This window comes from Schistocerca piceifrons, chromosome 2 (genome assembly GCF_021461385.2).
Source record: "Schistocerca piceifrons isolate TAMUIC-IGC-003096 chromosome 2, iqSchPice1.1, whole genome shotgun sequence".
NCBI lineage: Eukaryota > Metazoa > Arthropoda > Insecta > Orthoptera > Acrididae > Schistocerca > Schistocerca piceifrons.
The window spans coordinates 650,456,727-650,482,733 of NC_060139.1; the positions used below are offsets into that span (position 1 = coordinate 650,456,727).

At 45.6% G+C, this 26,007-nt stretch overlaps 1 protein-coding gene across 2 annotated transcripts in view; it reads left to right on the forward strand.

The window, feature by feature from the left end:
• Positions 1–26,007, forward strand: part of LOC124776212 (toll-like receptor 2) — a 183,499-nt gene that overhangs the window by 142,989 nt on the left and 14,503 nt on the right. For both annotated transcript variants that reach the window (XR_007015605.1, XM_047251063.1), the window contains exon 5: positions 17,330–17,519. Coding sequence is in view for 1 of the 2 variants with exons in the window: in XM_047251063.1 (XP_047107019.1) it covers positions 17,330–17,519 (190 nt within the window). In the remaining variant the exon portion in view is untranslated. The remainder of the gene's footprint in view (positions 1–17,329; positions 17,520–26,007) is intronic.

Here is a 26,007-nt window from a genome sequence, read left to right on the forward strand (position 1 = left end):
TGATATGTTTTCTATAGCAGTTTGTAAAAATTTACCTTAAGAACAACAAAATGTTAGTACTAAGCTAACCAACACCCCCTTACAGTTTACACTGACGAGCCAAAACATTACGACCATCTGCTTAATAGCTTGTTGTGCGATCTTTGTAACACAATAGAGCAACGTTTCTGCGTATCATCGATTCTACAGGTCGTTGGTAGATTTGTGAACGTGTGTGGCACCAAACGTCAACGCACAAGTGATGTGATCCCCTTAAATAAATGGCCGCTGATTTTTTACAAGGTTGTGACGTCCGCTAATGGTCCATACGGCTTCCAATGGGTTCATATCAAGCGAATTTGGTCGCCGACACATCAACGTGAGTTCATAATCGTGCAGCTGAAACTACTGCAGCACGGTTTTAGCTCCAGGAGTACGGTTCTGACTCAGAGACATAGACAGTTACACTGCTGAAAGATGATATAGGCATCCGGGAAGACATCAAGCATGAAGCGATGTAGATGGTCAGCAGCTGTCAGCTTCTCTTCGCTGGCTACCACGGAGCAAGAGAGTGTCTCTCACAGCGCAATACTATTCCCAATGGCCTGTGACAATGGCGCGACACACGTTTCGAGCCACTGTTCGCCTGGAAGATGCGTTTGTGGAACGTCCATCGACATGGTGTAGCAAAAACGTGATTTATCCGGCGAGCCGAGACGTTTCCATCCATGCACGGTCTAATCTCGATCATCCCGTACCCAGTGAAACGGTAATGGGCGATGTCGTTCGGTCAGCATGGGAACACGCAGGGGTCGCCTGATGCAGAGCTCAAACGCGGACACCAAAACTCTTGTGCGTGCACCAATATTGTACTCTTTCGGCACAGATGCCACACATCGCCACCTGTCCTTCTTTACAGAGTAGGCAAGCATCCGAACCCCACATTCTGTGAAGAATCGTCGACATTCAATCATTTTTCTTCACTTTCTGTAGATCATCACGATGCATGCATGTATCATATGAGGTTAGTGGTGTATGACGTCATGTGTCCTGTGGTGTGATTGGTGATAGTTCAAGCCGGGCGGGTGCCGTGTTGGTGTTGTGTGTTTGCAGAAGTAAAGTACAGTCTTTCGTGTGTGTATTCATACTCACAGACTAAAAACATGACCAGTTTGGTTGATGCACTGCATTAAAGACCTCTCCAAAACATGTCGGTTTTGGTATGATTTGCTGTCTAAAAGTGTGGTGAAAAGTGGCATTGGTGAATAAGACTGTCATTTAATGGTTTCATCTGACATCACATCTAGGGCACAAGTTCATTTGTCAGGTAATGAATGTTCATTTTAAGGTGATGTTTGAATCTCAGCCTTGAGAAGAAAATTGACGATCCAGTTTCAACATTAAATAACTATCAGCTGCCTATATCAGTAGGTTCAATGAACCCTCTGCCAGGCACTTTATTGTGAATAGCAGAGTAATCACGTAGATGTAGACTGTAGCTCGTTAACATTCGACAAGCTTCGCCATTTTCGACATACTCGTTCACAGGCTCCGGGTAGCAATAATCTGCCCTATGTCCAAATCACTGATCTCCGTGGATTTTCCCATTTGTGGTCCGTTTCGTCGCTGTCACGCTCCTACAACGCCAGCAGCTGGCATCCAACTTCGTGGCGGGCAGTGGTCATTACGTTACACCTTATCAGTCTAAAAGTTTGATAGTCGGTGGTTCAACATTGGTATAACTTCCTTTTAATTTTCGTAGTATCTCTTGAAACTTCTTGCCTGCTCCCAGACAAAAAAAGTTATTTCCACACTCAACATATTCACACAGTTCGGACCAGGGTTTTTTCCTGAATTGCAAACTGCACATCTTATAGATAATGAGTGAATAAGCTGATGTTCACTGCTTTCGTGCCAAATATGTTCGTCTACGTGTGGCTTGTGTGCCTTGATTTGAGATGATGAATTATTTTGGTATAGAGAGGATGAAGCAGCAGCCAATGAAACTATTTTTGGAGCCAAAAAGCTTTTTACACTTCAGAGTTGGCGGTAGTTCCTAGAACAGACCAGAAATTGATTTTTTATGCACTTCGCAACAATAAAAGAACTAATTGACAGCACAAGAGTAACAGCGCTGACGTGTCAAAGTCATTGGATGGCGATATTCAGATATGCAGATGGCGGTAATATCGCTTAAACAAGGTATAAAAGGACAATGCATCGGCAGAGCTATCATTTGCACTCAGGTAATTCAAGTGAAAAGATGTCCGACGTGATTATGGCCGCACGACGGGAATTAATAGACTTTGAATATAGAGTGGTAGTTAGTGCTAATGCATGGGTCGTCCCATGTCGGAAATCATTAGGGAATTCAATCTTTCGAAATCTACAGCGTCAAGAGTGTGCCGTGAACCAAATTTCCGGCATTACCTCGCACCACGGACAAAACAGTGGCCGAGGGCCTTCACTTAACGATCGAGAGTAGACGCGTTAACGTAGAGTAGTCACGGCTAACAGAAAAGCAACACTCCTTGAAATAAGAGCAGATTGTGCGATGAACGAATCCTTTAGGACAGTGCGGCGAAATTTGGCGTTAATGCGCTCTGGCAGCAGGCGACTGACGCGAGTGCTTTCGCTAACAGCATGACATAACCTCCATCACCTCTCCCTGGCTTGTGACCATAGACGACTAGCCTGGTCAGATGAATCCCGATTTCAGTTGGTAAGAGCTGAAGGTAAGGTTCGAGTGTGGCGCAGCCACAACGAAGCCATGGACCCAAGTTGTCAACAAGTCACTATGGAAGCTTGTGCTGTCTCTTTAATGATGTGGTCAGTGTTTACAATGGAATGTGCTGGTTCCTCTGGTCCAGCTGAACCGACCATTGACTGGAAATGGTTATGTTCAAATGGTTCAAATAGCTCTGAGCACTATGTGACTCAACATCTTAGGTCATAAGTCCCCTAGAACTTAGAACTACTTAAACCTAACTAACCTAAGGACATCACACACACCCATGCCCGAGGCAGGATTCGAACCTGCGACCGTAGCAGTCCCGCGGTTCCGGTCTGCAGCACCAGAACCGCACGGCCACCGCGGCCGGCGAAATGATTATGTCCGGCTGCTCAGAGACTGTTTGCAGTCATTCATGGACTTCATGTTCCCGAACAATGATGGAATTTTTTTGGATGACAATGCGCGATGTCATTGCGCCACAAATGTTCGCGACTGTTTTGAAGAACGTTCTCGACAATTCGAATGAATGATTTGGCCACCTAGATAGCCCGACAAGAATCCCATCGAACATTTTATGGAAATTTGTGTTAAGGTCTTATGGGACGAAACTGCTGAGGTTATCGGTCCCTAAGCTTACGCACTACTTAATCTAACTTAAACTAACTTAAGCTAAGGACAACACACACATCCACGCCCGAGGAAGGAGTCGAACCTCCGACGGAGGGAGCCGCACGGAGCGAACATTTGTAAGACGTAATCGAGAGGTCAGTTCGTGCACAAAATTTTGCAGCGGCAATACGTTAGCAATTACGGACGGCTATGTAAGTAGCATGCCTCAGTATTTCTGCAGCGGACTTCCAACAACTTGTTGAGTTCCATAACACGTCGAGTTGCTGCACTGAGGCAAAAGAAGGATCGACATGATATTAGGAGGTGTCCCATGACTTTGACAACTCAGTGTTTGTAAGGCTACTACACTGCATTAGAGCCTACACGTTACTACCGTTATTATTATTGGCGGCAGTGGTGGTATTCGCAGCTTGAAGACTTCCAGTTTCTGTCAGTCCAGAAGTAAGGAGTCCAGCAGTCAAGTGATTTACAAATGACAAATGAAGTGCATAAACTGTAATTTGGTTGATTTTAAATTTGTATGTAGGGTGTGGGTGAAGCAAGAGTCAGTAAGGAGAGGAGTGGTGGAGCGGAATCACGTTTTGTGACAAGTGTTTACCCTCAATGTGGATAGTTAGCTTCCTCTTCCGAAAAGGAGTTGTTGGTAGCACTCACTATGCTCTGAAAACTGCTTCACTGTAGTATAAAAAGGGTTATTAGGAATAAGCGGTTCCAGAATTGCTACACTGTTGTATAAAAAGGGTTATTAGGAATAAGCGGTTCCAATTGTCTCATTGATCAGTAGTTCATGGTTAAAAGAAACAGCTACTAAAAGGGAATATCATTTATATTTCACATTTTAGAAACGGAAATGTACTAGCTTATCCCTGACTAAATTCAGGGATAACGGTCTCAGAAAGGTTGGGGCTACTGCTCGATGACCAGGACTGTCTCCAGTCAAGCACATGTGGGACATCATCGGACGACAACTCCAGCGTCATCCACGAACAGCATTAACCGTCCCCGTATTAACGGGCAAAGTGCAACAGCCATAGAACTTCATCCCACAAACCGTACAACACAATGCATGCACGTCTGCATGCTTGCATTCAACACTCTGGCGGTTACACCGGTTATTAATGTACTAGTATTTCACATTTGCCTTGGCTTTTCTCGGGCATACATTATCCTATGATGCCGAAATGTCACTCACCTAGACAAATTTGTTCCCCAAATTTCGTTACTCTACATTAACTACTTTTTGTTGTTGCGTTTTTTTTCCGTCTGTGTATAATAAGGCGGTAGAAAACCCAGAAGAATTTTAATCATCATAGTGACAACACTGTCACCAGACTGCGATGGGAGCACTTAACTCTTGGAAGGGTGGGCGTCATTGTAACCTATCACATAGGTAGACACTATGAAAAAAATGGCTCTGAGCACTATGCGACTTAACTTCTGAGGTCATCAGTCGCCTAGAACTTAGAACTAATTAAACCTAACTAACCTAAGGACATCACACACATCCATACCCGAGGCAAGATTCGTACCTGCGACCGTAGCGGTCGCTCGGCTCCAGACTGTAGCGCCTAGAACCGCACGGCCACTCCGGCCGGCAGAAACTATGAAAAGGGCAGTGGTCAGTGCTGCTAAGCACATATTTTCTCAGTCTACCACTCAGGGGCATTTATTCTGTCAACTAACCATCTAATTGTTGACTAAAGTTTCAGTAGATGGCACGAGAATCACAGTGCAGTACTTTCGCCGAGTATTTATGACACGAGCTGATATTCAAGTCTTGTTGGTGTTGTTAGTGGAAGTGTCCTGCATTTATCTAGCTCTTCTTTATACGTCTATTTTTTGTAGCAACTGACATTCCATAAATCTAAATGTAATATTACTTTTTATTCGAACAGAATTTTCTATACTTCACAGACGGGTTTCCGTGTGGTTAGTGGCGCTAACCACCGCCATTCCTCTCCATCTCGTATGTCTCGCTGAAAAAACAAGGAACTAAGGAACAAGACAATGACTCGACTAAAACATGTGGTTAGGAAAATGTTGATAAATTCGTTTGACAATGTATACCGTCCGGCACACTGTGTCCTTTGTAAATGCTAGTATTTTAAAATAAATTATGATTAATGGTAACTTAAGTAATCAAAATTACAGACTTATGAAATAGTGATAATAGTAATGGTCTTTAAGATTGTTTAACTTTGCGACCAAAACGCAATTGTGCCGTTACAATTTTTATACCTTAAAAAATTCTGTTTTACCCCTTAGGGGATAATTACCACCAGTTTGGGAACCCCTGCTGTAGAGCATGTTGGGTTACAACAGGCCGCGCGGGTTTAGCCGAGCGGTCTAAGGTGCTGCAGTCGTGGAGTGTCCGGTTGGTCCCGGCGGAGGTTCGAGTCCTCCCTCGGGCATGGGTGTGTGTGTTTGTCCTTAGAATAATTTAGGTTAAGTAGTGTGTAAGCTAAGGGACTGATAACCTTAGCAGTTAAGTCCCATAAGATTTCACATACATTTTTTTTTGTTACAACAGCAGTATGTGGCCGAGCGTTATCCTGTTGGAAAACGCCCCCTGAAATGCTGTTCATGAACGGCACCACAACAGGTCGAATCAGGTTGCGTGGGATAACCACAAATGGTTCAAATGGCTCTAAGCACTATCGAACTTAACATCTGAGTTCATCAGTCTCCTAGACTTAGAACTACTTAAACCTAACTAACCTAAGTGCATCACACGCATCGATGCCGGAGGCAGGATTCGAACCTGCGACCGTAGCAGCAGCGCGGTTCCAGACTGAAGCGCCTAGAACCGCTCGGCCACGAGGATAACCACGTGGGTGCTCCTGCTGTAATACGATACCGCACCCCAGACCATAACTCCAGATGTAGGTTCGGTGTGTGTAGCATGCAGCCAGGTTGCTGCAGGCCCTCAACTGGCCTCCCTCTAACCAACACACGGCCATCACTGGCACCGAGGCACAATCAGCTTTCAACAGAAAACACAACAGGCCTCCATCCTGCCCTCCAGTGAGCTATTCCTTTACACCACTGAAGTCGCAAATGGCGGTGGTTTGGGGTAAGTGAAATGCACGCTACAGGGCGTTGTTATTCGATGTCACTGAAGTAGCCGATTTGTAACAGTGCGTTGTCTGACTGTGGTGCTAACAGCTGCTCAGATTGCTGCTGCAGCTACAGTACGATGCACCAGAGCCATACACGGAACACGATGGTCATCGCTGAGGTGTTGATACTGGACTCGTTGTCGCCTTAAAGGCATTCTTGACTAACATCAGCTTACCACGTCCAATCTCAAAGATAACTAACGCTCACGAACGTTACAGCGTATATTTAAAGCAAAACTGATTTGGAACCCCATGGTGGCGCCACTCTTATGCGACTCGCGTGAAATCTAAATAGACAGAATCTTTCAGATACAGACACTCCTACCAACTTTCGTTTACGTCACGCAACTCCTTCGTGTTGCGATTTTTTTCCGTCACTATATAAAATACTTTAATTATCAACTGTAAAACCAACGTTTTGACCGTTTTACAGCGGCCTTCCGTAGGACAAGGCTGGTTTTCGTGGAGGAAAGGTGCCTCTATGTATTGCAGACGATCAGTACGTCATTTTTGTGAAACTTTACTGACCCTAGAATATAATAAACTAATCATGACGAAACGGAGGGGATAGGAAAGTAGCTATTCGTGGGGCAGCCGGCTTTGAAGTGATTCGCGACAGTCTGCAAGCCAGCGCTTGGTTTCTGGTTGGCATGTCTTCCTGGTGTGCGCGGAAATACACTTGACAGTCCCTCTAAACGTGAGACCGCACTGAGCAAAACTACACTTCAGCAGAGCAGCGCGGCACAACGCCATTAGATATTGTTTCTAAGCAATCGTATGAAACAGAATGCACTAGGCAGCAGCGGAACTGCCCCACGCAGCACTGCGAAGCAAAGTTGACCAACTGGCCAACAGTGACGCGCCGTGCGGCGTCGCGTGCTTCCGTTGTTGCTAGTGCGGAGTAGCAAGTGTCGCAGCACTGCACGTCACTCAGATCGAATCTCTTTTGGCTTTCCAAACGAAAGTCTGTTTACCAAAACGGCGTTAGACGAGGAAAAGCTAATTGTATGTATAAGCGAATATCCAGAGTGATATGGCCTTTAAAACGAGCGTTATAAGAATAGTACCAAAAAAAGAAACATTTGGAAACACATTGCCAAGGAAATGGGAGTAAACATAACGTACGAGTACCTGCAAATCGGATTTTATTTTACTTTGAGAAAAGAACGATTAGTACTCTATTATTTAGTATCACGTGCCTATTACTACATTTTTTTACTGGTTATTGTCTGTTCGACGATATCCCTTGTTTATCATATCGTTTTGCCAGACCAAACTATCTTGCGTGGAACTGAAATAATCTGTGAATCATCCCGCATTTGGATAACTTTCTCTGTAGTTCCAGACTGAGATAGATTTTGCGATAGTAAATCATTAATTTTATGACACAGTATTCCAAAAGCGTTTTCTGCTCTGTTACGTCTGGGGCGTCATCTAACTTCGTACCAAGATAAGATATCATCAGACAAATTTTTAATAGAAAAGCTTCTCCGACAAACATGTGAGGCAGTCGAAGTCTCGTACCTGATAATTCTTTTGGACCTGGTAGTTCTTTGGCTAAATCTCACCGAGAAAAGATCCCCGCATCACTATTCTTTCAGAGGTCACCACCATGTTCGCATAAATAAGATTATAGCCTTCTGCCTCACATAAAAAAGAAATTATTACCACATCCATGTCACTTTTAGAACGACTCACATACTAAATTCGCAATGTATTGTCACGCCCGTTGCATTTCAGATGCTGTGCACTAAATAGAACGGCGGTTTTCTGCTCAGTACGGTCTTACCTTAAAGCTGTTTGTTAACCCTGTCGCGTCCATGTCTGGTGTGGCTTTTGCCCACCGACCGCTCGCGGCCTGTTGGATAGGGAGAGCCGGCAGCCAGGACACTGGAAGTTTGGAGTCATCCTCTCTATGGATATTATGAGGCTCCTTAATAATTTTTATCGCCTCTCGAATTTTCCGTTGGCGCTTCCACGACTCTTTTGCCAGAAAACAACGTTGTGTTACCATTTCTGGATGTGGAGGTGCATAGAACTGCGGACTGCACACTGGGACACAAAATGCGCCCGAAGCCAACCCGCACAAATCGGTACGTAAACTCAGACAGCTACCATGACCCACCTCAAAAGTATTCATTTCTGCACAGTCCGACTGTCCGTGCCTACTATGTGAGTGACACCACCAACATCAAAGAAGAATTGAGGGTGCTACACCACACATTTCGCGCCAACGCTTATTGCAACAGTGTTATAAGAAATGCGACCGAGGCCAACCGAAATAAAACATGAGAAGAAGGCAAGGAAGAGAAGCTTCCGCTAGTGCACTTACTAAATGCGTCCATCAACGGCTAGGCAATGTCCTTCACCGACGAGGTTTCAAACCGATTTTCCGCAGCAGCCACAGGAACCACAACATGACAGGTTCAACCAATGATGCGAAAGGAAAGTAGATGGTTCAAATGGCTCTGAGCACTATGGGACTTAACATCTGAGGTCATCAGTCCCCTAGAACTTAGAACTACTTATACCTAACCAACTTAAGGACATCACACACATCCATGCCCGAGGCAGGATTAGAACCTGCGACCGTAGCGGTCGCGCGGTTCCAGACTGCAGCGCCTAGAACCGCTCGGTCACACCAGCCGGCGGAAAGTAAATACTGCAGGGGTATGTTAACTACGTTGTAAGTGCGGAACTGCCCACACAAAGGAGATCATAGCACACGAGAAGCAGAACATGAATGCTATATGCGATTAGCACAGCACAATAAATCGGCGATAGAGGAACACCGCCTTGACTGTGGACAGCCTCTCTTGCTCCAGGAAGCCTGTGTGCTAGCGAAAGACTTGTGCACGAGCCGACGCAAAATTCGAGAGGCGATAGAAATGATGAAGCAGTCTGAGATCAGTAGAGAGGACGGCTAAAAACTTCCGGCGTCTTGATTGCCAGCTATCCCTGTCCAGCGAGCCGCGAGCGGTCGCGGGACAAAAGCCACACCGTACACGGATACGACAGCCTAGACAAACATCTTTAGAGGGTCTGTCAGTGCATTTCCCCGCACACCAGAAACCAAGCGCTGATATGAAGACTGACCCCAATCACTGAAAAGTCAGCTACCCCACGGATAGCTACTTTCCTACTCTCTCTCTTTCTTATTGAATAAGCCGACTGTTGTGGCCTCGCGGTTCTAGGCGCTTCAATCCGGAACCGCGCTGCTGCTACGGTCGCAGGTTCGAATTCTGCCTCGGGCATAGATGTGTGTGATGTCCGTAGGTTAGTTAGGTTCAAGGCTAGGCGCAAATTGAGACGCGTATAGCACGTGTGACGTGACACGACACTACAGCGCGACACGCACGTGCCGCACGAATCGCGCGGGTGCAGCGCATATTGCGACGCGTACTTCGCACGCGCCGACTGGCGACGCTCTGCGCTGACAGAACCGAAGCGCGCGCAACCTGTTATCTTTCTCAAACGATTTTACAGAAACTATTCACTGAAAACATATGATTTTTGCCTTACTTCTAGCGTCGTCATCTCGCTAATGACCGTTCTTACTGTGATGTACACATTTTAATAAGACACTACGCAAAACTCAAAAAGTTTGCAACGAAAATTAGGGGTCGCTATGATTTTCCGTTTGGTGCCTATTACACAATAGGTTGCTGCGTATGAAATTTAGCTAACATGCTGAATTTTTGTTTAGACTTGGAAGGAGGTCTCTATCTGTCTCCGATCTCGAGAAAATGAAACCCATGTAGCGCGCTCACTTCCGATCTCACGCCCGCAAGAATGAAATACAACATCTCTCATATCTGCTAAACCGCTCGAAACATCGAAACGAAAGTTCGGCGAATGATAGCACACAAGGAGGAGAGTGTTTTGCCAATTCTTAAACACACAGAACTTCCTTATCTATGGCGATATATCATTACTTATACTTCCCTTTTTATATATTTCACTCCAGTGACTGTAATTTTTTAAGAGTTATCGACAGCTAGCGGAACAACAGCTTCCTAGTATGAAAATAAACATGAAATTTCTTCTTTTATGTTATTGCAAACCGACACCATGAGGTTTCCCGTAAACTATTGAGCTCTGTGATTGCCAATTACTTGTTTGATGAGACACTCCGTTTCGGAATTCTGTCTCAATAGCTGCTGTGAGATGAGTTTGGCGAATTACACTGTGACAAAGGAAGTACAATTAAACTAGTCACCAAGAGCAATGTGGCCATTACTCACAAATGGTGATGCATCTTCGAATGAGACAAGGTTAACAAATCACACAAAAATAGATTGCCAGTTCGGTTGGAATTTTTGTGGAATCCCCGTAACCCATCGTATTTTTATCGCTGAGCGACTGGAATGGAAAGTTACCAAAGGACTTTATTCCTTCTCTTGATCTGAGCAGTATTAAAATAATGACGAGCGTTGCTTCAGGCGGAATGATAGGCAAATGACAGATACTGGTTACTCACCTACGGCTTGCCAAACTGACAATGTGTGATCGCGAATAAAATAGTTGTTATTGAGAAAAATAAACAATTGATCTGTCGCACAACACAATGGTCAGTGTATTGTCAGCAGCGGAGGATAATGCGCGCGACAGCAATGCACAAGCTAGCCATGTGTGCCTAGTGAGTTGCAGTTCGAAAAACATTGTCATGAAAGTAGATCTGCCTTTGTCAGCAGTACATTTCAACAAATTAAATATATCTAATCATAGCACTCTTTTAGGATATTCCTACTTTCGTAATAATACCGACCATTTTCTTCATTTGTGTAGCCTGTTGTATAATTAGTTTATTAATGCTGATAATGTGCATGCGGTAATTGAAATGCTTTTTCTCATCACGGCGAACCAATTAAAATATTGTTAATTGTGACTGCTTTTCAACTGTTTCTAGCTTGCAGTGGAAATGTGATGTTCACATGCATGTAGCACAGGGTGTCGTATTACACTATTACCTCCATATCAGAGTAATCACAGTGAGACTTCTATACTTCAGATCTTGGACGCTTTTTACCAGGAGCAGAAAAGGGATCATACCTGTGGAGATTATCCCTTTCTAAAGTTTTGTAACAGATCGTACAGATACGCCAGCATACTAGGCAGCGAGAAGATAACCTTGTTTTACTTTCCTGCCTTGGTTCTTAATCACGTGATTTTATAATATTCCTTGCTTCCTTATTCACAACCCTCTGGCCCTCCTTGCGATCTGAAAACATCGCGAAGTCATATGATACAATTCCAACAGCCAATGGCTCATCAGTTACTGAAGTATGCATTTTTCTTGACAGAAGAAAAACAAAACAAAACTATACAGATATAAATAACAGAAAAGTATAATGTACTAACGAAGAAAGCTGGAGCGTTTAAATGGCGAAAAACGAAACACTACCCAACGGCAATAAAATTTAGTACACAGTAAGGCAAAATTTATCGTATAGGAAATACTACCTCTGCTCATATGCGCCGTTCCGGTGTGAGCATATGGCCGGGCTACTTTTCCGCTCCCCGCCTCAAATTTCCCACGGTGCTAGCGAGGCACGCGCGACGCGCGGCGCGAGAAACCGTGCCCCAAACACAACGCCGCGCGACCTGGCGCAGGCGCGTGTCGCGTCGCAGTCGCGTCGCGTCGCAATTTGCGCGGTCCCATTTGAATAAGTGAAGTTACAAAAACCCGCGCTGCGCTGCGTCGCGCCACACGCATAGCGTCTCAATTTGCGCCTAGCCTGCGTAGTTCTAAGTCTAGGGGACTGATGACCTCAGATGTTAAGTCCCATAGTGCTCAGAGCCATTTGAACCAATTTTTCATGAGTAGCCTGCTATATATTAGGGTCAATAACTCCTCCTCCGAAACAGGCCACGAAGGCCCAACGGTACTGACCGGCCGCCGTGTCATCCTCAGCTCATAGGCGTCACTGGATGCGGATGCGGAGGGGCATGTGGTCAGCACACCGCTCTTCCGACCGTATGTCAGTTTCTGAGACCGGAGCCGCTACTTTTCAATCAAGTAGCTCCTCAGTTTGCCTCACAAGGGCTGAGTGCACCCCACTTGCCAACAGCTCTCGGCAGACCGGATGGTTGCCCATCCAAGTGCTAGCCCAGACCGACAGCGTTTAACTTCGGTGATCTGACGTGAACCGGTGTTACCACTGCGGCAACGACGTTGGCAGGGTCAATAAAGTTTCACAAATATGACGTATTGATGCCGATCGTCTGCAACAAATAGAGGCACCCTTTCTCCACGAAACCCACTAAGGAAGGCTGTTGTAATACGGTAGAGACGTTGGTCTTACAGTTTATAATTAAAGTATTTTATACAAAACGTAGAAAAATGTTAAACATCATGACACCGGTCGCGGAAGCCCAGGTAGTTATAATCTGACTGTTTCAGAGCAATAAGTAAAACCCCGGAAAACGTCCCTGATATTTCCACCAGTATAACAGGCATGTTATTGTTTCTTGTTTACATCTTACCGATGAAAACAGTCACCCGGTTTCATAATCGTATTTTGTAAAGGATAAATGAATCTATCGTTACGATTCGTCTGTTTTGGCACTGAGAGCCATCGAAATGTCGCATATAAATCACTCATCGAAATCGGCTTAAGCAATCCTATCACAGTTTGTCTGGCGATGTTCTCACTGTCTCAGAACAATAAATAAATTCCAGGAAAACGATCCTGATATTTCCATCAATATATCGGGCATATTACTATCTTGTATATATATTCTTTTCATTTTCGTAGTACTGACGGAAATACTGGGTAATTCCGTGACGATGTTACAAACTGTCGGGGATGGTGGAGTAAAAGTATCAATGTGAGGTATGGAACACTGCTCCAGAAACGACTGGGTCCAAAGCTATAGCGTAAATTGTCCGACACCTCTTTTATTCTAATCTCTTTGCTTTCCATATTTTGGGAGGCGGTAGTATAGGCCAAAACGAGAAAAAATTTCCGGGTAAAGATGGATCTAAAGTGCGTACCTGTTCATCTTTGCTACTCTGAAACACATGTCTTCTATTAAACATGACTCTCAATGTATGCATTTTAGAGCCTATCTGACCTGGATGTAAGGTAATCCAGAACGCCGAGACTACAGTCTCCTTACGTAAATCTGCTGTGGCAGCATTGCTGCAGCCCTGGCGGCTCTCGTCGAAATTAGACATGTGGTAACTTGTCCCGGGGCAGTGGTTCTCGCTCTGTTAGCAAAATTCGCTTGTAGCTCCTTGCGAAAGTATGTCTTACTGACTGCCGTCTGTATGATCTCTCTAAGGTTTCTTGTATCGGCCGCGGTAACGTTTTCTGATAACGTGGCCGCCAAGCACTGAAGCCGTGCTGCAACCATTGAAAAAAAAATCGCAAAGCAACATCCTCTCCAGCTCCAGATACACACTCCTATAGACATATTGTGCAAGCCTCTATTTATAATCGTGGTGCTAATTGAAATATTCACATTGGTGAGTACACTCGTCGATTTTATACTGATCAGCCAGAATATTAAGACCACCGACCTACTACCGATATAAACCCGTCCAGGCGACAGCAGTGTCACTTGGCGAGGAATGACTGCTACTCAGACACAAGCTCGGTGCATGTAGAATCAGCGAGCGTGCTGTCCTTGTGTAGAATGGGGGAAGCGTGCGATCTATCTGAATTTGACCGAGGACAGATTGTGATAGCCCGGAGGCTCGGCAAGAGCATTTCGGAAACGGCATGATTTGTCGGGTGTTCGAGGAATGCTGTGGTGTGTGCCTTCAACAGGTGCCGAAGGCAAGGTAAAACCACGTCCAGACATCGTGGGGTTGAGCGACCACCCCTCATTCCACATGTCGGACGTCGTAGGCTGGTCAGACTGGTAAAAAAGGATAGGCGGCGAATTGTGACGGAACTAACATCAGATTTTATAGCTGGGCAGAGGAGAAGTGTGTCTGAACATACGGTACACCAAACACTCCTGACGATGGGCCTCCGCAGCCGACGACCTACGCATGTGCCAATGTTAATACCACGGCATCGGCACTACTGAAATGGGCACGTGACTATCGGCACTGGACATTGGCGCAGTGGCGAAGCGTTGCATGGTCTGATGAATTCCGATACTTTCTTGATCATGCCGATGGGAGGGCGCGAATCCGTAGTCTTCCAGGGGTATAGCTCCTTGACACCCGTATTGCTGAACGGAGACAAGCTGGTGGCTGCTCCATTATGCTCTGGGGAACATTTACATGGGCGTCCATGGGTCCAGGGGAGCTCGTGCAAGGAACCATAACGGCCAAGGAGTATCGTATACTGGTTGAAGTCCACGGATACCTCTTTGTGACGATCATGTTCCCCAACGGCAATGGAATTTTTCAACAAGGTAATATGGCTCGTCACAAGTCCAGGAGTGTGATGGAATGGTTCGAGTTCCAGTTCATGTGCTGGCTCCCCCATCGTGCCAGATCTGAGCCCAGTGGAACACATCTGGGATGTGACTGAACATGGCGTCGGAGATGATCGCTCCCGTCTTCGGAATTTACGGGAATTAGGTGACCTGTGCTTGCCGATGTGGTGCCAACTCCCTCGAGCGATCTACCAAGGTCTCACTACTTCCATACCACAATGCGTCGCCCCTGTTATCAGTGCCAAAAGTGGACATACCGGCTAATAGTCAGGTGGTCATAATGTTCTGACTGATCAGTGTACGTCATGTAAATCATGACGTCAAGGTAATGAGAGTTCGTCCCTATTATTGTTCTTAAATCAGCTGTATTTAAAAAATACTTCCCTACTTGTAATTTTCGGACGAGTACTTTTTAAATGATGAGTTTCTCTGAATTCAAATTTTTTGAAACTTATGCTCAAGCAATGTACTAAGCGTTGATGTCAGAAAATTTCTATTTATTTATTTATTTATTGTTATTATTATGCAAATCCTAGGTACCTGTGGCATATTAATTTTGGAAGTGACTGCAAGTTCCATTCGTGGAGGGGAGAGGGGAGGGCAGTAACGAGCTGTGACCCCCTCCAGAACTTAACACTGGATTGTTGCCTGCCTAGTAGTCCCTCCAAAGGTCCACCCTACCTCAGAACTCGGATCTTGCTGTTTGTTGTGTCCATAATTCACAATTCAACGCTCTATACACTGATGAGCCAAAACATTATGACCACCTACTTAAAATCGTGTTGGCCCACTTTTGGAGCCCAGTTCAATAGTCATTCCGCTTGCCATGGATTCTACAAGTACTTGATAGGTTTCCAGAGGTTTGTGGCATAGTTCACACACCTCCCGTAATTTACGAGCGGTTGGTTTGTGCGCGCAGAGCTGGCGCGTGGCAGCGACCCAGTTGCGTTTCATCCAGTTAAGACAAGCCGAATTTGGCGGTCAGGATATCAACGTGAGTTCACTATCATGCCCCTCAAACCACTACAACACTATTCTGCCCTTGTGACACGGACAGTTATCCTGCTGGAAGATGCTGTTGAGGAAGACATCAAGCACAAGGGATTACGGGTGGTCCCTAATAATGTTCTCGTAGTTCACAGCTGGTCCCATGCAAGCCCAGGTGAATGCTCCGGAACATAATATTCCTCCCACCGGCCTGCGTCCATGGCGCGCTGCCTGTTTAGAGCAAGCCGTTCGCCTGGGTAACGGCATATCTGGACACGACCATCGATCTGGTTTAACAATAAACGGGATTCATCCTACCGGGTGGCACGATTCTATTGATCCGCGGTCCAGTCACTATGATCCCATGCCCACTGCAATCATAACTGACAGTCCTTTCTTACAGGAGTGCTAGTTCTGCAAGATTGGCAGGAGAGCTTCTTTGAAGTTCGGAAGGTAGGTGACGAGGTACTGGCGGAAGTAAAGCTGTGAGGACGGGTCGTGAGTCGTGCTTGGGTAGCTCAGTTGGTAGAGCACTTGTCAGCGAAACGCAAAGGCCCGATTTAGAGCCTCGGTCCGGCACAGAGTTTCAATCTGCCAGGAAGTTTCATAACTGACAGTGTTGTTGGGTAAACATGGGAACACGTAGGGGTCCTCTGCTGCGGAACTCTATGTCCAACACCGTGCGTTGAACGGTATTCTCCAAAACACTTGTGCCTGCGCCACCACTGCATTCTGTAGTCATACCTGCCACAATGGTCGCCTATATTGCTTTAGGCAGCGGGCAAGCCTTCGATCCCTAAGTTCTGTGATGAGGTACGGACGTCCAACTTCTTGTCGCCTACTCGTGATTTCAGCATTTATCAACCACTTCCCGCAGATGCCCACGACAGTAGAAGGCGAGCAGCCGAACAGTTCCACCGTTTACGGGATTCTCGCTTCCAGGCACTGGGCCACAACAATCTGGCTTTTGGGCTTTTCTCAAAGTCGCTGAAGTCGGTGGATTTCCGCATTTGCGCCATTTGTTGCCGCAAGAATGAGTCCACATTCGTCTCTGCTCCGTTCAAATAATTCTTTTTCCGCGTCACGTGTCCTCAGCCCCACCAGGCAGCATACAACCTCGAGGTGGGCAGTGATCACAACGTTTGTCTCATCAGTGTATATTTTCCCAAGGGTGGAAGGCGGAAATTTGCGTCTTCCACGCTGCCTGCCTCTTGCAGCTAGCTCTCCATTCTACACTCCTGAAAGTCGTAGCCTCGCGCTCAGATCAGTACAATTACAACGTGTTTAAATAGTGCTTTACTTGATCTATCTTTGCGTCCAGTTCCTTTAGTTTTCTAAAGAAATCAAGCGCTTAACAATACCTTTCGGCTTGGAATCCTTTAGGTAATACCGTTCTCCCACCCGTAAATGATACGACCTGTATGAACAGTTATAGGCAAGTTCAGATGGGTCCTCCACCCAGATTCCGTCTGATTGGTTACAGCAGCAACGACCGCCCCTGGGTGGTGGGCACGCTGGTGCCATTGCTGGAGAACGGACCACAGCGCTACCGCGTCTGCCTTCACGAGCGCGACTTCCAGTTGGGCACCGTCATCGTGCAGAATATCTCCAGGTCCATGGATCACAGCCGGCACACCATCGTTGTCCTCTCAAAGAGCTTCCTCTCCAGCAGGGTGAGTTATCTGCAGTAACAATAATTTTCTTTTTTTTGAACGTCTTTCTTTCCCTACTCCCCCGAAAGTTGTTCTTCTGGGTCACACATCCCAGTAGGTCAGGGGTAGGACGGAGGGGTTTCCAGTTGAGAATATTTGAGAGAGAGAGGGAATTTGCAGTTCCAGTATTCGCCTGATAACCCAGGAAAACCTCCCCGAAACTTTGGCTAGAATCGGGGGGAATGGAAGTATTTTAAATTATTTTTCGATCTGGGTTGACCACTGTCCCAATCAAAAATTAAAATTTTGTGTGCTTCTGATTAGTAATATGTTTCAGCAACTTATAACGAAAAAACCACAAAAATACTGCAAACGACGACCACCGCTAAGCTTACATAAGCGAAAGCCCTGAGTCACCCCTTCGCGTCACAGGATATCCATGCTAAGGCCGTCGCTGGAGGTTTATTGTAAAACACACTGCTTGGCGTTAAAGTTATAACACCACGTAGGAGGCATGCAGGGAACGTTAAACTGTCATGAACTATGTTACAGAGTCCAGCCACATTAATGTAATGACCATCTGTGTTCGACGTCAACATGCGATAACCACCCACAGATGGCAGGTGGCAGCATTAGCGGTGGAGGCAACACTGGGTGAGAAAAGTCATGGGAAAGGGACATGCACATATTCAGATGGCGGTAGTATCGTGCACGTCAGGTATATCTACAACTGCTTCTACATGGATACTCTGCAAATCACATTTAAGTGCCTGGTAGAGGGTTCATTGAACCACCTTCAGAATAATTCTCTATTATTCCAATCTCGTACAGCGCGCGGAAAAAACGAACACCTATATCTTTCGGTGCGAGGTCTGATTTTCCTTATTTTATCAGGGAAATCGTTCCTCCCTATGTAGCTCGACGTCAACAAAATATTTTCATATCGGAGGAGAAAGCTGGTAATTGAAATTTCGTGAAAAGATTCCGCCGCAACGAAAACAGTCTTTGTTGTAATGATGTTCACCCCAAATCCTGTATAATTTCAGTGACACTCTTTCCCCTATTTCGCGATAATACAAAACGTGCTGCCCTTCTTTGAACTTTCACGATGTACTCCGTCAGTCCTACCTGGTAAGGATTCCCTACCGCACAGCAGTATACTATAAGAGGGCGAACAAGCGTAGTGTAGGCAGTCCTTTTAGTAGATCCGTTACATTTCTAAGTGTCCTGCCAATAAAACGCAGTCTTTGGGTTGTCTTTCCCACAACATTTCTTACGTGTTCCTTCCAATTTAAATTGTTCGTAGTTGTAATTCCTATGTATTTAATTTATTGCCCTTGGATTTGACTTATTTATCGTGTACCCGAAGTTTAACGGAATTCTTTTAACACTCATGTGGATGACCTCACACTTTTCGTTGTTCAGGGTCAATTGCCAATTTTCGCATCATTGAGATATCTTTTTTAAATCGTTTTGCAATTCGTTTTGATCTTCTGATGACTTTACTAGTTGACAAACGACAGCGTCATCTGCAAACAACCGAAGACGGCTGCTCAGATTGCCTCCAAAATCGTTTATATAAATGAGGAACAGCAAAGGGCCTTTATCGCTACCTTGAGGAACGCCAGAAACCGCTTCTGTTTTACTCTATGACTTTTCGTCAGTTACTTAGAACTGTGAACTTTCTGACAAGAAATCAAGGATTCAGGCACATAATGAAACGATATTTTATAACCATACAATTTCACTACAAGCTGCTTATATGGTACAGTGTCAAAAGCCTTCGGGAAATCTAGAAATACGGAATCAGTATGAAATCCCCTGTCAATAGCACTCAGCACTTCGTGTGAGTAAAGAACTAGCTGCGTTTCACAAGAAAGATGTTTTCTAAATCCGTGTTGACTGTGTGTCAATAGACTGTTTTTTTTTTTCGAGGTAATTCACAACGATCGAACACAATATATGTTCCAAAATCCTGCTGCATATCGTCATTAAGGATATGGGCCTGTAATTTAATGGATTACTCCTACTACCTTTCTTGAATATTGGTGTGATCTATGCAAATTTCCAGTCTTTGGGTACGGATCTTTCGTCGAGCGAACGGCTGTATATGATTGTTAAGTATGGAGCTATTGTAACAGCATACTCTGAAAGGAATCTGACAGGTATAAAATCTGGACCGGAAGACTTGGTTTTGTTAAGTGATTTAAGTTGCTTCACTGCTCCGAGGATGTTTACTTCTACGTTACTCATGTTGGGAGATGGTCTTGACTCGAATTCTGGAATATTTACTTCGTCTTCTCTGGTGAACGAATTTCGGAAGGCTGTGTTTAGTAACGCTGCTTTGGAAGCACTGTCGTCGATAGTATCTCCATTGCTATCGCGCAGAGAAGAAATTGATTGTGTCTTGTTGCTAGCATATTTCACATACGACCAAAATTTCTTTGAATTTTCTGCCAGGTTTTGTTGTGGAACCTATTGTAAGCATCTCGTATTGAAGTCCGCGCTAAATTTCGAGCTTCTGCAAAAGATCGCCAATCTTTGAGATTTTCGTCCGTTTAAATTTGGCAGTGCATTGGCGGACTTATCACTTGTCCTCAGGTTATTCATGTGAAAAGGTTTCCGACGTCATTATGGTCACACGGCGGGGACTAACAAACTTTGAACGAGAAACTGCAGTTGGAGCTAGACGCCTAGGACATTCCATTTCGGAAAGCGCTAGGGAATTCAATGTTTCGAGATCCACAGCGTCCAGAGTGTGCCGAGAATACCAAAATTCCGGACATTGTCCGCAGTGGCCTACAGTCTTCACTTAACGACCGAGAGTGCGAAGAGACAAGCAACACTGCGGAAACAGCCGCAGGAATCAGTGTGAGACGTGTGACTAACGTATCCGTTAGGACAGTGCGACGAAATCTGGCGGTAATGGACTGTGGTGGCAAACGAATGACAAGACTGCCCTTGATAACAGCATGACATCGCCTCCTGGGTTGTGACCATATCTCTGGCCAGAAAGCCCATCTTAATACACATCTGCGAATTCAAGTTCTATGGGTAGCTAAATTCAACACCGCATTCCTCCACCCTGTGCATTGCAACGAGCTTGAGTCCTCATGGGTATGCTGTGCACAACGTGGTCGAACGTTGCTGCTCAAGCCGTACTACACGACAACTGCGATTCTCCTAAGGCGTATCGTACGACGAGGGATCCTGCGACGAAGCACTCCAATGTCAACTGGCCCTGAACGTGCTCAGTCGGGTTCATGTCAGCAGATTCCGTTGGCCTTAGCATTCGGATGCTTCCTGCCTGCTGGAGGGAGGCGTTCATGAGTGGGGGGTCATGCACTGATGTGCGATCTCATCGCCGAAATGTTGTCTACAGGAATGGTTCATTCTGTTCCAGTACTGTGCAGCCCTCAAATGGCCCTCGAGAGTGATGGGAGTCTAGCGACATATGTACGCAATGCCATCCCAAAACATGGAAGGACCAGATCCCTGCTGAACCCGTAGGAGTGTATTGGTTTCTGGTCACCTCCACACTCTTCTTTGGTTTACTGCACAGGTTCGTAGTGTTTTCCATGAGTTTAATAAACGCAACAGATCACATAACAGTCTGGCAACGCTGGGGTAGCTTTTAGATTCCACAACTGTAGAAATCACGAGGCGAAGCACTCGTCGAGCCTTGTTCGGAGCCCACTTTCATCCGGAAAAGGAGTTCCTTGAAGACTGTTCGATAGAGAGCAGAGAAGGTGAAAATCTGAGGATGCAAGATTAGGTGAATAAGTTGTGCACAGAATGACTTCCAAACCCAACTCCTGTGTTGATTTTTCTCAGTTCAGCAGAATGTGGGTACTATCGTGGCGTAGCATAACTTCACACAGTCTTCCTTGTCGTTGTTCTAGGATGCGTCTGCAAGAAGTCTCAGTTGTTGACAATAAAACAATAAATGTCAGCAGTGATGGTTACACCGCGGGGAAGCAATTTGTAGTACACCACACCGTCGCTTTTCCACCAGAAGCGTAACACTGTCATTCACGGATGCACGCAGGTCTTTGTACAGCGAATTGCTGCTTTCATTAGACTCAACCGTACCTTTCTTTTCCTTATGTTAGCATAAAGACACAATTTCTCGTCAACAGTAACGATACAGGATAAGAATGGTTGGTGTTGTTCACGAGCCAATTGATCATGAGATGTAGACCTGACCACCCGCTACTTTCGTGATTTTGGCTTACAGCAAGCAGTACCCATACGTCCGATTTTTGAACCTTTCTCGCTGAATGAAAATGTCGCACGATGGTGTAATGATTACAGTTCATCACATTTGCCATTTCTAGAGTACACTGACATGGATCAATGTGGATTAAAGCGTTTAAACGATCTTCATCAAACCTCGAAGGTCTTCTTGAACATGGAGAAACACCAATGTCAAAACAATTCTTCTTAAAACAAGGGAACCATTTTCTTCCCGTGCTCTGTCCAATGGCACTATCCCCATACACGGCCCAAATGTCTGTGGCTGCCACCACTGCTGTCACGCCTCTACTGAACTCAACCAGAAGAATAGGTCGGAAATGTTCCGATGCACTCCATTTTCTAGTGTCCATAGCTTCACTTACTACCTCCAAACGACAAATGTAAACTCAACTAATGACAGTGAATTACAAATAAAAGATGTCAATCGATACAAAGCCCCACAGCAACCAGGATGCCAACATGCAAAAGAAAACGCTACGAACTTATGCACCAACCTAATGCTATGAGAATTAATCGCTAGAAATATGGGTGTTAGCAGGGAGGAATTCTTGCCTTTATTATTTTCTGAAATATTACTATGAAATTAACATTGTGTCTCATTATATAGTAGAACCCATCCAGTGGTGAAAAAGTCACCCCTCAGAAGGGAACACTGGTCTCTCTCTAAGGCTGTTGGTGGTGTAAAACTGGCACAGGATGATTATATGACCACCCATCGCTGGCGTAAATCGTGTGAGTGGAGTGGTGTTAGACGCCAGTTGGCTGTAAGGAATCAGCGCATTGAGTTGTTTCCACTTGGGGACGTGACAGAATGGCAGAAATGTGTTATCATATTTTGACGTGCCCTGACGAAACCGTGAATGAAGTTACCAGAACTCTTCATTTCTCACAGCCTCGAGCACTACATGTCTACAAGAAATGAAGTACCACTCGCAACCATCTGACACGGCATTTGAACGGTAGTCGCAAAAAGATCACAATCAGAGGAACCAGAAAAGAGTGACACGTCTTGCCAGCGACAGTAGTTTCAAATCCGACAGGAATCGCTGCTGTTGGAGAAAGCAGTTCCATCTCAGCCGCTTTCCGGGCGAACATTGCGAACTGAACTGCATGTAACGGACATTAGAAACAGGTACTCCTCAAAATGTCGTTCTCAAAAATGGTTCAAATGGCTCTTAGCACTATGGGACTTAACATCTGAGGTCATCAGTCCCCTAAAACTTTTAACTACTTAAACCTAACTAACCTAAGGACATCACACACATCAATGCCCGAGGCAGGATTCGAACCTGCGACCGTAGCGGTCGCGCGGTTCCAAGCTGAAGCGCCTAGAACCGCTCGGCCACACCGGCTGGCATGTCGTTCTCACAGTTCACATTAAGTTGCACCTCTGCAGTCGGCCAAACAGCACAGAAACCGGACAGTAGCCCAGCGGAGGCATATTGTGCGGTTGGATCGCTCAAGATTTTTTTTTTTTCCAGGTGATGCGAGGCTTTGCGTGCACCGAAGCTCCAAAGAGGCGTTTAACCAACAGAGTGGCTTTTCTCGTTAGTCGGTCTTCGATATCTGGTTGTGCCGCCCTCAAGGCGGTGCTTCAATTCTGGGGACTCACACAGATACCTGACAGAAGAAAAACGAACCGAACTCCCTTACTAGTCCGCAGCTATAAGAAATGGCGACATCTCTTACCACTAATTCTAAAAAACATAAAAATCCCTTCCTTTCCCTCTTCGTTTGGTATTTCCTTCAATCCAACCCTCGCGTCGTACTTGCCGTCCGATTTCAGAACGGGGACGAACGTCAGTCTCGACCTAGAGCATTTCCTTATCCGACATTGCCCATATTACGCTTGCATCCAAATGGGTGGCTCTAAAACTGAGGCCGTTGTGGCATATGCGTTCTTCAGCCCCTCTAGCGGCTTCTGCCAATTGTTTGCACTTTTGTCTGAATCGTTTGTCTTTACGGCGGCGTCACTGGTCATCAGGGAAGCCATTTATCACAGCACACAACAGACGTTCGGGCTCGTACTGCTCCTCACGGGCCTCCCAAAGCGCGTTGCGGAAACTGTAACATCCGGTATTTGATAAAAGACTAACGAATATGCTTCGGATATCTTGGCGCCCATAGCAGACGCGCGGACATTGAGCACAGACGTCCGCTTCCTCTGGATAAAAGTGCACCACGGTATTCTCCATGATGAAATTGTTGACCGTCTAGCCAAGAGGAGCATTACGGAAGGACAATTAGGCCCAACACCGATCCCTTATATGGATCTCAAATCTACGATTCAGAAAGCTGCTTATGGAACTGTGAGTGGCACATATCCCAGCAGCATAACGACGGTCACCTGGCGGCCATATATTTAAAAGACTTTGCTCGCGGACTGTTTAAAAGATGCCGGTGTCCAGCTTCAGACTATACGTTGCAGTAGATTTCATCCTCACATGAAACCAGGACGATTAAGCAATCTGCAGACCCTGTTGCTGTTTACACAGCTGACTGTAGATGAGTTGTATTTGGCCGCACATACGAACGGAGGGTGGTTATTTGTCAACAACACTGTTCCCATATTCCTAAAACATCACTTGCTGTTGCGAGGTGCCAGGGCTAGCAGTGAATTTAACACTACATTCTTCTAGAATCTACACATGTAAATGATATGTAAATGATGCTCTAAGCCCCCCCCCCCCCCCCCATTCTAACTCCGACTTTTGCTGTTGCACATGGATTAAAAAGAAACGCGAACTGACTGTAATCGACCCTGCAAGTGGAGTAGAAAAGAGTTTGGCACCTGCAATAATTTAATTTGATAAATAAGTTAAATAAAGGAAAGTTTCATTAACGTAGTGAGAAATGATAGGGTTGCTCTACCGATTAACAGAATGAAAATTCTGTCCAAAATAACAATATGATTTATTATGACTAAACTCAAAATAATAATCAAAACACATGTAACATTTACAATACATCAAATTGGCTCAAATTGGATACTCAAATAAATGCTGTGAAGGTGAAGTTGTCCCTAAACTAGATTGTGACATTTATGACGAAGTGGTATGTGGAGCGAATTCCTTGCAACTCAAATCTTAAGAGAAACACACAGCCAATCCAACATTAATTGCTGCTACAGTAGTGAGAACTCAGACAATGAACACCCAAGACAGAACAAAGTTGGAAAAGACGAACAGGCGCGCTCTGCTGAGCTCTGATTATCACCTAGAAAAATTCCCTGCTTTGCCGGTGCTGCGGATGTACATTACCAAGCTGTCTTCTTAACTGCAAGGACACGATCTGGCGTACCGGAGGCGATGGCTGGTTGCTTCGACGTCCCGTCGTGGTGATGATAATGTCGCGAGTATAGCTCGAAACAAATTATCCTGGTCTGGTTGTTCCAGACTAAAGACTTCCTAGCAATACAAATGCGCCTCTGAGGGAGACGAAGAAGGCTTGTCACACAATCACTGACGGTACAGTGATTGATTTTAACAAGCGAAGTCACACAGTAACTCCGACACAGTCAACTTTAGCCAAAACTGCTCAAGACAGACATCATAGGCCGCTTGTAAGCAGAACGCTCAATTGGTAACTGTACTCGGAAAGTTACGTTGAAGTCGAAACTTCAGCAACTTCGTCGAACAGTTACAATTAAATAAGAGTATATTAGACAGCCAACGGAAAGCAGGCTGTCCAGAGCAGCGAGAGCTCAGTCTTGTAACCTACCCCGACCGAAAGGCGACTCTTTCAAGAGCACCCGTACAAGCCGAACACAGAACATTCCCGCCCCCACAACAGTGGCCGTGGTTAAACATTCCAATCAGCAACTCGAAAACCGGCGGAAAATTGCCGAAGTACTACCATTCCACCAATGGAGATTCTTGGCGCCAATTTCTTCGCCGATTTTGCTAGGTCACGGAGATATGCCCTGAGCAAGCCAACCACAGTTACGATTTTGCAGAAAACGCGGGAATTTTGCCCGCGAAGACTGCCTGGGAACACAAGTCATTCCCACGCCTCACTGGTAGCCCACCAGAAACGGTTTTCGCTAAGTTTCTGCGAAGTAACGGAATCTCTAGCCCAGCCGCTCCTTCAGGCCCCTGCGCGCGTGTCTCCGCCGCTATTATGACAATGTCGGCGTCTGGAAAGCATTCACTCGATTCCCTCACACCCATCGGCTTAACCCTTTCAAGCTCAGCGGAACTCGCCTGTCACCGGACCACCCGGGTGACGAGAGATGCTGTGTGGAAAGTCCGCG